The sequence below is a fragment of the Herpailurus yagouaroundi genome, unplaced genomic scaffold (assembly GCF_014898765.1).
Source record: "Herpailurus yagouaroundi ecotype Mexico unplaced genomic scaffold, PumYag 216, whole genome shotgun sequence".
NCBI lineage: Eukaryota > Metazoa > Chordata > Mammalia > Carnivora > Felidae > Herpailurus > Herpailurus yagouaroundi.
In genome coordinates, this window is record NW_024412447.1 from 7,284,343 (window position 1) to 7,298,228 (window position 13,886).

Below are 13,886 nucleotides of genomic sequence, written 5' to 3' on the forward strand. Positions count from 1 at the left end.
TTCAGGAGTAGATTCCTTAGTGCCCCTTACCCATTTAGCCCATCCCCCCTCCCACAACCCCTCCGGTAACCCTCAGTTTGTTCTCCATATTTATGAGTCTCTTCTGTTTTGTCCCCCTCCCTGTTTTTATATTATTTTTATTTCCCTTCCCTTATGTTCATCTGTTTTGTCTCTTAAAGTCCTCATATGGGTGAAGTCATATGATTTTTGTCTTTCTCTGACTAATTTCACTTAGCATAATACCCTCCAGTTCCATCCATGTAGTTGCAAATGGCAAGATTTCATTCTTTTTGATTGCTGAGTGATACTCCATTGTATATGACATTTTCTTTATCCATTCATCCATAGATGGACATTTGGGCTCTTTCCATACTTTGGCTATTGTTGATAGTGCTGCTAAAAAAATGGGGGTGCAGATATCCCTTTGAAACAGCACACCTGTATCCTGTAGATAAATGTCTAGTAGTGCAATTGTTGGGTCGTAGGGTAGTTCTATTTTTAGTTTTTTGAGGAACCTCCATACTGTTTTCCAGAGTGCCTGCACCAGCTTGCATTCCCACCAACAATGCAAAAGAGACCCTCTTTCTCCACATCCCCGCCAACATCTGTTGTTGCCTGAGTTGTTAATGTTAGACATTCTGACAGGTGTGAGGTGGTATCTCATTGTGGTTTTGATTTGTATTTCCCTGATGATGAGTGATGTTGAGCATTTTTTCATGTGTCGGTTGGCCATCTGGATATCTTCTTTGGAGAAGTGTCTATTCATGTCTTCTGCCTATTTCTTCACTGGATTATTTATTTTTTGGGTGTTGAGTTTGATAACTTCTTTATAGATTTTTACTAACCCTTTATCTAATATGTCATTTGCAAATATCTTCTCCCATTCTGTCGGTTGCCTTTGGTTTTGTTGATTGTTTCCTTCGCTGTGCAGAAGCTTTTTATTTTGATGAGGTCCCAGTAGTTCTCTTTAATTTTTTTTTAATGTTTACTTATTTTTGAGAGACAGAGGGCATGAGCAGGGGAGTGGCAGAGAGAGAGGAAGACACAGAATCTGCAGGCTCCAGGCTCCACAGAGCCCCATACAGGGCTTGAACCCATGAACTGTGAGATCATGACCTGAGCCGAAGTAAGATGCTTAATTGACTGAGCCACCCAGGCACCCCTACGTCTTTAAAAATCTGCAAATATCGCCAACCCAAAACAGAACATCCAGGCTCCTGTAATAATAATCAGTTCAGCTATCTTTGCTTTGCTAACTGTCATTTGCATAAAAACACATTTCTCAATTTTGTATTATGAAGGCATACTTCTCAAGGCAGAGAGATATTATTTGCCAAGTTATGATAACTTAAATATTTAGACATAAGGCACAGGGCTCTGGTTGTACTCTGGCCTTTTGCTGGCACCGAATAATTACATTTCTATAGACACCACGAGTTAATAAAGGCCCGTGACAGGGTGTGTGCCTGGGAGCCGTTTGCAGCTATTACCCCCAGACTCTGGAGAACCCTCTTCCACCTGGGGTCCTTATGGGGGTCACCACCCACACTCACTCTTCTCAGATGCAAACTCCCTATCTCGGGTCTCCCGGATCTCACCCTCATCCCAGCTTGTGTTGTCCAAGATGCACTGGTAACCACTTTATCACAGTAATTATGCTCCAGTGAAAGACCAGGGCCACCAGGGCCGGCAGCCACTCTGCATCTGAACAGGGAATATAGGGAAGCCAATCGTCATGCTGGAAGGCAGACATGGGAGGGAGAGACTACGTGGTGCCTCAATGGGCCCAGGACCCTGAAGCCCGCTTTGAGCTCCAGAAACTGGGAGAGGCGGGAAGGATCCTTCCCTAGAGCCTTCAGAGGGGGCACAACCCGTCCACAGCAAAACACTTTCAAACCAAAAACACATCAGTACCAGGGGCCAGTGACACGCAGTGAATGACATGAAGTTTGAGGCCGACATGAACCAAAGTGTGGCCTCAGCTGAGATCCGTTGGCCAGTTCAGGCCTTGTAAGAATGTGCTCAGCTCAGGCCACTAAAAACATATTTCATATAAAGGAAGGAAAAAAGGAGGAGGACTATGTGTCCGTGATAATTCACCTTAAATTTGAATTCTGTGAAATGCACATCAACAAAAGCATTTCCTGGATTTTTCTTCTGAATTTGCTAAGCCACCTGATGACCATGGATAAAGGGGATCCCACAGAGGGAAACGTACTGGAGCTGATTGTTAATTTGGGGGAATATTGTGAGCCCTTTCTCAACACAGCCACTGTTAAATATTAAATATGTGTACAACAGTATAAATGTACCTAATGCCACTGAACTGTATACTTAAAAATGGCTAAAATGGTAAGTTTTTGTTAAGTATGCATTAACACAATAAAACATTTTTAATCAAGGGGTGCCTGGGTGACTCAGTCACTTAAGCCGCCAACTTTGGCCCAGGTCATGATCTCACGGTTCATGAGTTTGAGCCCTGAGTCAGGCTCTGTGCTAACAGCTCAGAGCCTGGAGCCTGCTTCGGATTCTGTGTCCCCCTCTCTCTCTCTCTCTGCCCCTCTTCCACTCGTGCTCTCTCTCTCTCTCAAAAATAAACATTTAAAAATGTTTTCTTAATTTTTAATCAAGAAAAAAATATAACCTGGGGCACCTGAGTAGCTCAGTCAGTTACGCCTCCAACTCATGGTTTCCGCTCAGGTCATGATCTCAAAATTCATGAGTTTGAGCCCCGTATGGGGTTCCACACTGCTAACTGTGTGGAGCCTAATGAGATTCTCTCTCTCTCCCTCTCTCTCTGCCCCTCCCCCCCAGCACTGTAAATAAATAAATACATACATACATAAACCTAAAAAAAAAAAGAAAAATACAACCTTACAATAAATTATATTAAAAAGGAAGAAAGCTCATCTCTGCCTACATAGTTTACCACGTATTACTATTATCTATGCTCTTGACGTTATTTATGCTGTTGCATCTGCATGGTGGGAATAACGTAGAAGCACCTGCCGCTGTGCATTTCTTCTTGGCTCAAATTCAGTGACTTCACATCGGGAGTCGTATTAGTCTGCTCGGGCTGCCATGATGAAATGCCACAGACCGGGTGACTTAAATAGCAGGAATTTCTCTCAGTTCTGGAGTGCGGGAAGTCCAAGATCAAGGTTTGGCAGGGTAGGTTGTGTCCTGAGGTCACCGCCTGTAGCTTGTAGGCGGCGCCATCTTGCTATGTGTTCACAAGGCCTTCCCTCAGCAGGTGCGTGTGGAGACAGAGACAGCAGCACTCTGACGCCACTTTCTGTAAAGATACTAGTCCTATAGGATCAGCCCTCCACCCCCATGACTCATTAACCTTGGTTATTTCCTTAGGGGCCCCACCTCTGAATACAGCCCTACTGGTGCTTAGGGCTTCAACATGGGAATTTGGGGGATCCAGTGGGGATGCAAACATTTGGTCCACACAGAGGTAGCTAATTCCATACTGTGGGAGTTCTTGCACCATGGAAACTGGCAAATGCTATGAATTGGGGCTTCTGGAGAGCTGTTTGTGACACAGAGGGGAAGGGCGACAAGGGTCACCTCTGAGAGTATCCTTCCTCCTCCCTCAAGCTGGGAGCACAGCAAGGTCAGGAGTCAGCCGGTGCCTCCCAGTCCTCAGCCCTCTGCTCTCACCTCTGAGAGGCTCTGTTGGCATTTGTCACATTGCTCAGGAGCTGGAATGCAGCCAGCGGCCATGAGGAGGAGGCTGACAGGTGAGGAAGTCTCGGTCACATGACAAATGAAACTTGTGAATGTGACAGTGGCAGACTCCACAGAAGGCAGCCCCTGGGTCAGACTGCTGGGCAAATGCCTTCCCTTCCCCGAGCCTCAGTCTTCTCATCTGTAAAGTGGGAATAACAGCTACCTCCCTTAGAGGGTCTGAGGGAGGACAGAATGGGGTAAGACAGAAAACACTGCACACTGACTGGAAAGCTACATGGATCGTCATCACCTGACACCCACCTCTGTGTTCCTTCCATTCACACCAGTCGGCACTGACTGCCCCGTGCACTATGCCAGGTGCCAGTGACCCAAAGCTCCATGCCCCGGTCAGTCCTCAAGCATCTCCCTTTGTAGCAGGAAGACAACACAGAAAAGGGAACCCTTGGGTGCTGATGTGGCCCAGAGGACTGTTGACGGTTGTCACTGCATGGGGAAGTGGGGGGAGCAGAGCCACAGACCCAACATCACAGCAGGTATTCAGTGGCAATGTGACCTTAAGTGATGTTCACGACCTTACTCAGGACCTCAGTTTCCTCTTGTAAAATGAGGACCATAACAGACCCTGCCTACGGGGAGAGTTAACTTCTACTTTAAAATGTAATTTTAGGGGCGTCTGGGTGGCTCAGATGGTTAAGCTGCCAACATGATCTCGCGGTTCCTGAGTTCCAGCCCTGCTTCCGGCTATATGCTAACAGCTCAGAGCCTGGAGCCTGCTTCAGATTCTTTGTCTCCCTCTCTCTCTGCCCCTCCCCTGCTGGCCCTCTCTCTCCCTCTTTCAAAAATAAATAAACATTTAACATATATATGTATATATATATATATATATATATACACACACACACATATACATATATATATAATTTTATTTGGATTTGTTTGAATCAGATATGGTAAGACACAAAGACACAGAAATTACTGTCATGAGGTAAGAATTTATACTCACTGATCCCTAGATCCCAGAGGCACGGAATCTCATGCAGGGCTGCATCGGGAGACACCAAGGTCGGGCAGGAAGCAAAGGAAGTGAAGGGAAAACACGGGCAGGAGCCTTTATCTAGTGTCTGTGGAAAAGACAAGGCAAAGCAGGTTAAACTGGTTTAAGATTGGCCAGTGGGAATAATTTCAGCGGATTCTGCAGATTAGGGGCTGCCCTGGGGAGAATGGGGTAGAGGAATATTGCCCTCCTGGAGCAGAAGAGCCAGATGGAAGAGGTGGTTTGGAGTACGGGCTCTGGACTGGGCTCTGGACTGGTTGGTTTGCATATGAAAGGTGTGCTCCTGGGCAAGTCTTTGCCATCTCTAGGAACTGGCCAGCACTGAGAGGGGCAGTCTCTCCCTGGTCAGTGAGGCTCCACCTGTCAAAGCATCAAGAACACAGCAAATAAGCAAAACACCCAGCACCCAGTAAGTGGGAGATGTCATCCCCACCTGTTTCAGCATTGACTTTGTGGCCTCCCTCTCCTTGCTTCACACGGGCGAGTCTTCCCTTCCCAGCTGGGTCCTAATTCCTGGAGGGCTCACTGCATGCCTGCCCCCAACCAGGGCAGAAGAAACCCTCTCTGGGCCCTGTCCTCTGGATAGAAAACAGGAGGAAGTAAATAAACAGTGCTGTTGTCAGCAGTGACACCAGGCAGTTCATGGGGAAGGGTAGAGACCAAGATCTGGCTCCTGGTTTCTCCTCCTTCCCTGTCCTTCAGGGAACCATTGTCATCTTCCTGCCTTACCTCATGCTCACATTCTGTTGCCTTTGTTTCCCCAGACCTTGACAAGCATCCAGATGAATGAAGCACTGATGAATGGCTTTCTCTAGAAGAGCTGTGGGAGGAGAGGGGACATGGCAGAGGTTAATCTACTGGCTGAGCTGGGAAGAAAGGTAATCATATTGGAAAGCGCCAAGCACCCAAGGCACACAGATCTGAGCATTGTCCAAGTCCAGGCCGCCCCAGTAGAGGGAACTAGAGTGAGTGAGGTGACCTGTCTGAACCTTAGTTTCTTCCTCTGATGGGTGGGAATAAAATTTCTTCATCTCACAGGATTGCCATGAAAAGTAAAGGTAACAGACAAGGCAGGTCCTGAAAGTCAGTGTCCTTGCCCAGGAGCAGTGGTTCTCAAACTTCAACAAGCTGGACTGGGGCCTGAGACTTCTCATTTTCACAAGTCCCCATGTGCTGCTGCTGCTGGTGGTCAACACAGTGATACCTGTCAGTGGTATGTGTATGTGGTACATGTATATGTATAGGTAGTAGGTATATGTTTCACTTTTTTTTTTTTAATTTTTTTTTTCAGTGTTTATTTATTTTTGGGACAGAGAGAGACAGAGCATGAACGGGCGAGGGGCAGAGAGAGAGGGAGACACAGAATCAGAAACAGGCTCCAGGCTCTGAGCCATCAGCCCAGAGCCCGACGCGGGGCTCGAACTCCCGGACCGCGAGATCGTGACCTGGTTGAAGTCGGACGCTTAACCGACTGCGCCACCCAGGCGCCCCTATGTTTCACTTTTTAAGGAGTGACTCAAACAGTTGTACCTCTTTACATTCCCAGTTGCTCCACATCCTTGCCAACAGTATGACTGATCTTTCAATTTTAGCCATTTAACAGATATAGAATTGTATCTCATTATGATTTTTGTTTTTTTAACTTAATTTTAATTTTTTAGAAAGAGAGAGGGTGTGCACTAGTGAACAGTGGAGGGGCAGAGGGGGAGGGAGAGAGAGAGAATCCCAAGCAGGCTCTGCACTCAGGGCAGAGCAAGACCCCATGACCCTGAGATCATGACCTGAGCCAAATCAAGACATCTAACTGACTGAGCTACTCAGGCGCCCCGAACAGTATTTTCTTCAATGCTTTTGGTGTTGAATTGAGAAATCTGCACCTAAGTCACAGATTTTCTCCTATTTTTTTTTTCTTGAGTTACATGATTTTAGGACTTAAATTTAGGCTTATGATTCATTTTGATTTAATTTTTGTATATAGTACAAAATATGAGGGGCATCTGGGTGGCTCATTCGGTTGAACAACCGACTTCGGCTCAGGTCATGATCTCACGGTTTGTGAGTTCAAGCCCTGCATCAGGCTCTGTGCTGACAGCTCAGAGCCTGGAGCCTACTTTGGATTCTGTGTCTCCCTCACTCCCTGCCCCTCCCCCACTCATGCTCTGTCTCTGTCTCAGAAATAAGTAAACATTAAAAAAAATAAAAACAAAAACAAAATATGAAGTTCATTTTTTTAATATAAATTTCCAGTTGTTCCAGTACCAGTTGTTCAAAAGACTATAATTTCTCCACTGAATTGTCTTTTCATCTTGTTAGAAATAAATTGACCACATAATCGTGGGTCTCTTTCTGTACTTGTTTCAGTTCCATTGACCTATTTGTCTTGACACTAATATATCTTGACTATAGTAGTTTTACAGTAAGTCTTAAAGTCAGGTAACATAAATCCTCCGTTTTTGTTCTTCAATTTCAGACAACTAGAGATAGCACTTTGAGTATTATGAATTTCTATAGGAATTCTAAGTACTAAGTACTTTGAATTTCTATAGGAATTTTAGAATTGCTTGCCAATTTCTACAAAACAGCTTACTGGGACTATGACTGAGATTGTGTTATATTTACATATTAATTTGGAGAGAACTGACTTCTGAACAGCATTGATACTGTTCATACTTATGTAGGAAATCTCCATTCGTCAATCTTTAATTTATCTCAGTAATGTTTTCTAGTTCTGTTCGGATCTTGCACATATTCTGTTATAAGTATTTCATATTTTTAAAAATTTTTTAATGTTTATTTGTTTTTGAGAGACAGAACACAGTGTGAGCAGGGGAGGAACAGAGAGAGAGGGAGACACAGAATCCAAAGTGGGCTCCAGGCTCCAAGCTGTCAGCACAGAGCCCGATACAGGTCCCGAACCCATGAACGGCAAGATCATGACCTGAGCTGAAGTCAAATGCTCAACCAACTGAGCCACCCAGGCGCCCCTAATATTTTTAAAAAATATTGTTTAATGTTTATTTATTTTGAAGAGAAAAACAGAGTGTGGGCGAGGGAGGGGCAGAGAGAGAGGGAGACAAAGAATCTGAAGCAGGTTCTAGGTTCTGAGCTGTCATTTCAGAGCCCAACGCAGGGCTTGAACTCACCAACTGTGAGATCATGACTTGAGCCAAAGTCAGACACCTAACCGAGTGAGCCACCCAGGCACCCCTAAATATTTCATATTTTTGTAGCTATTGTAAGTGATAGTGTTTTCATTTGACTTCCATTTTTTGTCATTAGAATATAGAAAACAATTGATTTCTGTGTATTGCTCTTGATTCCTGTGAACTTGCTTAAGTCACTTATAGTTCTAGTAGGTTTTTTTGTTGATTCCATTGGATTGGCTACATAAAGCACCAAGTCATCTGTGAATAAAGAGTTTTTATTTCTTCCTTTTCAATCTGGATGCCTTTTGGCTCAATTCTTATACTCACAGAGTTTTAATTTATACAGGAGACTGAGTGATGACACAGAGAGGGTAATGACACTGAAAGGTTTTTATAACTGACATTTCTTGCAGAGAAGGAAAATGCCATGCCATAGAGGGCCACCTGGGGAAACACTAGAGGAGGCAGAAGCAAGACCAAGCGGAAGGCATAGATCACAGCCTTTATTATGTTTTTCCCTGGCAAGACAAGATAAGGAAGAGGAACCAGTTTAGGATTGGCTAGTTTGACTAATTTGAATGGGCCTTGGGTTACAAGTGCTATCTTTAGTTGTCTGGCACCGAGGATAGGGTTGACTCAGGGCAGAGGAAACACTGGATTGGTGTGTGAGAATTAGATAAAAGTAGTGTTTTAGAGTATGGGTCTCATGGGTTAGTTTGCATATGAAAGGCATGCTAGGAGCCTTTTCCCTAGATCTAAGAATAGGCTAGCCTTGGGAGGGGCCATCTCTTCCCAGTCAGCAAGGCCACAAGTGCCAGAGCATCAAGAATGCAATTAAAAAAAAAAAAAAGTCAATACAATTGCCATGTGATGAATGCCAAATACATAAATACAGATTCTCAGAAAATACAGAACAATTTTACCTCTTTGTCTTGCCTTATTGCATAAGCTAGAACGTCCACCACAATGAATGGAGGTAGTGAGAGCAGACATCTTTGCCTTATTCCTGATCTTGGGGGAAAAGCAGGAGCAGGGTGAGGTGCCATGGAGGGGAAGGGACTGGGACAGTGACAGATGTGGCCAATGAGGAAGGGAGAACAGAAACTTAGGAGAACTTGGAGGAAGATGTAAGCCGTATTCTCAAATTGTGGTCCACAGCTCATAGCCCTCACTCTGTCCCTGACCCCTCCCCCACTCCTGACCCCTCCCCCACAGCACCCCTTGGGCTAAAAACCTGCATTTAGGCTCTGCCCATCAGGGAATCACAAAACACCAGGCTCTCCTCCTTCCAGAAGCCCCTCTGTGAGTAGAGCCACAGCTCAATGCTGATTACAGGGCCCTCTCATGCTACCAGGACAAGGGAGGATGAACAAACACAAAGACCACACACCATCTGTGAGCAGAAATCATGTCTCCTAATTTCAAGTCTCATAGGGATCCCACTGGGGCCAGGGGCTTGAACATGGCATGGAATGTGCAGCTTGCATCTAGGGAGATCGTATATGGGAGAGGCAGGGCCTGAGGCACCCGGGCGACAGGTACTCTGCCAAAGTGACCCAGAGCCTGTTGAGTAAACATGCCACGCTGCCCAACAGAAGGGGCTGGGGCACCCCCTAGTGGGGTCCAGCCCCCTCCTTGGGTGACCTGGCAAAGAAGAGACTGTCCAGCCAGGTTCCACAGCCAGGGAGGTAAGGTGGGGATAAAATTCAGGTGTCACCCCTCAGACAGGGCAGGCCACCCTCTAGAGGAACTGCCAAAAAGGCAGTCGGTCCCTTGTCCTCTCTTCTGTCCACCTTTCCAGCTGTCACCATTCACCCAAATGTCTTTCACAGCCCAGTGGACTCCATGACATTAAGGCTGCTTCCTGATGGTGCCTCAGTTTCCTGATGGTGAAAATAGAAAAACAACAAATCCACCACCCAATGTTGTAGGGCTGAAAATGAGGCAAATTTAGGGCCTGGCTCAGAGAAAGGGATTCCATGAAAATGCAGAACCTGTCTCCTGGGGCCTAGGAGGAAGTACAAGAAATGCAGACACAGGGACAGGGCAGGGGCTGCCTGGAAGGCCCTGGGAGAAGCGTGGGGGAAAATTAGGACTGAGGAAGCAACTGAGAAAGGAAGCTGGTCTTCTTGCTTCGGCCTCCAGAAGATGGGGCCACTTCCTGTGATGAAATCATGTTCTCCAATCCCCACCATCTACTGAGTAAGCCAATGCCAACCTCATTCTGGGGAGGGAGGGAGCTGAGCCTCCTAAAACCAGCACAGAGAGTCACCAATGGTCTCAGCCCCAGTATCTCGTCCCCACCCACCAGCAGTCACAGGCTGGCAGTGCCCTCGATTGGAGACGGTCCAGGGACCGTCCGGAGGGTGACTCATTACTGTTCTGGGCCTTATTTACCCCCTGCTCAAGGAAGGCTCCCAATTAGCCAGGGCTCTCACAGCTGTGGAGGGAATGACCTAAGGAGCATTATAAAAACACAGCCTCCTGGGGCTTACCCTCCAGAAGGGAGCCGAGGCCCAAGGTTGTGTGGTGCAACTTGGTGGGAGCATCCAGAAGGAGCAGAAGGCTCTGTGGACTCAGCGAGACTGGAGTTTGAGTCCTGGACCTACCTCGAAAGTCACGTGACCTGAGGCAGGGCTTCTCTGAGCCCTTGGTCTCCTCATCTGTGGAGTGGAGGACAGAGGGGCCTGCCGATCAAGTCTTGCCTCCTGTGGGTCGAGGCATGGGCTCCAGAAGGCCCACCTTCACCTCTTAACCCCAGGGATGGTGTGAGACTGCACAAAAGGAGCTGACCAGGGGAAGGAAGGAGCCTGGTAGGCCTGGGTCCTGGGCAGGGGAGCCCCTGCTGGGAGGGAGAGCGGCCAGGTGCAAGTTGGGTGTCCTTGGTGCCTGGTGCTGGGGTCAAGGCCATTTGATCACCAGTGGGTCCCTCCTCCTTCCTCTGGGGAGGCATTAGCTGGGCAGAGACTCATGGCTGCCTGTCCTCTGGCTGGAAGAGCCAAACTGGTCCTGCTGCAGCCCCTTCACCTGGACGACAGAAAGAGGCCAGGAGATGCCGAGAGCCAGTGAGAAGGAGAGGTGGAGAGACAGAGACTGACTCCTGAGGAGAGGTGGCCAGGAGCTGAGATGGAAGAGGCGAGGCCACAGATGGCCAAGGTATGGGGTGGCCATGTGAAGAAAGAACCATGAACCATGGCCATGTGAAGAAAGGCCATGAACTATGGCCCTCCATGTGAAGAAAGAAGTTGGGGGCCTTACTCACGGCTCTCTGTGCACTGACCACAAGGGAGGCGCTTTTGCAATGTAGAAAAAGAAGAAACCAGATTGATAAAGGAAGTGCTGGGTACTCCGGGGGCCCGCGAGTTTGGGGAAGCTCACCCTCCCTTGCTCTTCCGAAGGAACCTGATCCACGCTTTCCACGTTCCTCTGGACTCCCCGAGGAGGCACCTCTGTAGGGCCTGCCCTCTGGCCTTGACAGAGCTGCTTGGCTTCTCCTCTCCTGGGAGGAGAGTGAGACCATGGGTCCGTCCCTGCTGCTGTCCCTGCTGCTGCTGCCGGCATCTCTGCAGGCTGGTGAGTGTCCAGGACACCCTGGCTCTGCCCCGAGGGCCAGGAGTCCCCAGGAAGGGCTGTGGCTGGGCAGCTGGAGAAGGGGTCTGCTGGGGTAGCCGGCCAGGCCTCCCAGCTCCAGCGGGCTGCTCCCATGGTGCCAGGTCCTCCCCAACCCTTCACCCTCCTCCCTACCCCAAGCCCGGCAAGGGGGACACCCAGGCCAGAGGGCCAGTCCTGCCATCTGTCACACTTGGTGTGCTCTGTGAGTGAGGGTGCCAGAAGGTCTGGGGTTATCGTCCTCATCTCTCCCAGTGGCTCAAAGTCTCTCCTCTCTCTCCTCCAGGCAGCTCAAAAGCATGCAATCCAAACACTGACTTTGGGATCAACCAACCAGCGTCTCTCTCAGCCCCCGAGGGTGGTTCCACCTGCATCTCTTTCTCCTACTTCCACTGCTGGGAGTTAGCCAAGGATCCCAGACTGAGTATAGCCGTCAGACGGAGAGACTTCCATGGAGAGGTCATCTACAACAGCACCCAGCGTTTTATCCATGAGGATTACAAGAACCGGATCTCCCTGGACTTGAGAGAGGGTCAGAACTCTGGCACCCTGCGTATATGGAACCTGCGGAAAGAAGATGAGAATAGGTACTTTTGCCGGGTCCAAGTGGAAACGCTAAGAGACGGCAAACAGGTGTGGCAGTCCATCCCAGGGACCAAACTCACCATTACCGACGGTGAGTCCAGCTGCCCGGCAGCCACCACACCCACCCTGCAGGGTGCCCTCATCCCCCAGGCCTGGCCCAGGCCCCAATCTTCCTGCTCACCCCTTCTCTCAAACTCCTCTCCCCACCCCTCTCCCCTCCCCAGGCCTCTGCCAACTTTACTCTTTCTCCTGGATCTCCCCAAACCTGGGCTGCCTTCCTTGCCCATCCCCCTCACTGCCCCCTCCGGAGCCAGTCCCCACCCCGCTCCCCCAGCCTCAGCACCTTCCAGGCTGCCCAGGAATCCTCCCTTCTTGCTTCAAGCTGGGCCTCCAGTCTTGCCTCCCTCCCCTCACCCCACGCTGTCCAGGTGGACTTGACTTCTTCAGGGCGTGGTCTGCCTTCCCTTTGTCCTGTGTCCCTGTGAGTAGCCCCTGCCAGCCCCCAGTCTTGTGTCTCCCCACAGTCACGGGCTCAACCCAGCACACACAGCAGGTACCCAGTCATGACCCAAGACCCCTGTCCCCTGGCCACGCCCCATTACCTCTTTTCCCAGTCCCCCCTGCGTCCTTCTCCTGCTCTGCTCCTCGGAACCTGGCCCACGATGCTCCCTGCCCCAGCCCCTTCCCTCCTCTCCTTTTCCATCCCTCTCTTCCCCTCCTCTTTACCCTCCTTGCCTCCCCCCACCCCTGGTCCCCACCTCTGCCTGCACCGTCCCCATTGTCCACTCAGATCTTGCTCCTCCATCCTGGCCTTTGAGACATGCCATCTACAGCAGAAATATGGCGGCTGCCGCTTACCATGCACTGTGTCAGGTTGAACAACTAGGTGTACGTCACCCTGGTTAACAACCTTCCCCGCGACCCCACAGTAACAGTAGGCACTGCTCTTATCTTCCTGTTACAGACAGGGAAACTGAGGCCCAAAGAGCCTAAACGCCTGCCCAAAGCCACACTCATGGCGCAGGCAGGACTCGAACCCCGTTTCACCCCCGAGCCTCCACTCTTAACCTAGTAGCTGCTCAGCTTCACAGCTGACCTGATCCTATTGTTGTCTTCACCTATTTTAACCCAGGAACGGGATGTGTTACAGCAGCAGATCTTCCCATGTTACCCAGCAGGCCTTGGAAATTTGAACCTAGGTTTGTCGGTCTCCAGAGCGGTTGGGGAGGGAGCCCTTCCCAGGAGCAGGCACTAGGGGATGTACTGTCTGTAGAATATTATCTGTAGAAAATTCCTTAAAAACTAAAAATCCCAGGTCTGCTCTTTATAATCACTTGCACTGACAATTCTAACAACGTATCACTGCTCCTGGGTGGAAGGACACTCTCCGTGCCCCCACCCTTGGTAAACCACTGTCCCATCTGGCCACCGTGCTGGTTTCAGAGCAAATAGAAAGTGGCTCACAACCTGAATTTAGCAAGACAGCGTTGGATTTCTATTTCTGGCACCTCCTCCATATTCCCTTAAATGGCCTTTTTTGAGAGGTTTCCCTCTCCCCAGACCCCTCGTCCTCCTTCCCTGATCCTCCAACTTTCCTCATTTCTCAGTTCGGTCACATTTACTATGAGTTTTTCATCAGTAAATTAATTTTTCAATTAATACAATTAATTGGATATCTATACTCATATTTTTTAAAAATACAGGAAAGTAATAAAAAGAAACGTTTTTTTAATCCAAGTGAGGTGCCACCATGCAAAGACATCACCCTAAAGGAATATTTGCAGCAAATAGAA

The 13,886-nt window shown here is 48.7% G+C and overlaps 1 protein-coding gene and 1 long non-coding RNA gene across 2 annotated transcripts in view; one reads left to right on the forward strand and one right to left on the reverse strand.

The window, feature by feature from the left end:
- LOC121017626 (uncharacterized) overlaps nucleotides 1-11,386 on the reverse strand; it is a 23,489-nt gene extending 12,103 nt beyond the window's left edge. Inside the window, exons 1-4 of the long non-coding RNA XR_005784836.1 lie at nucleotides 11,278-11,386; nucleotides 5,483-5,573; nucleotides 5,187-5,331; nucleotides 4,703-4,820 (exon numbers count right to left, since the gene is read on the reverse strand). This is a non-coding gene — a long non-coding RNA (uncharacterized LOC121017626). The remainder of the gene's footprint in view (nucleotides 1-4,702; nucleotides 4,821-5,186; nucleotides 5,332-5,482; nucleotides 5,574-11,277) is intronic.
- The window catches only part of PILRA (paired immunoglobin like type 2 receptor alpha), a 17,287-nt gene continuing 14,132 nt past the window's right edge, over nucleotides 10,732-13,886 (forward strand). The window contains exons 1-2 of the mRNA XM_040455967.1: nucleotides 10,732-11,472; nucleotides 11,795-12,184. Of these exons, the coding sequence (XP_040311901.1) occupies nucleotides 11,418-11,472; nucleotides 11,795-12,184 (445 nt within the window). The 5' untranslated portion in view covers nucleotides 10,732-11,417. The remainder of the gene's footprint in view (nucleotides 11,473-11,794; nucleotides 12,185-13,886) is intronic.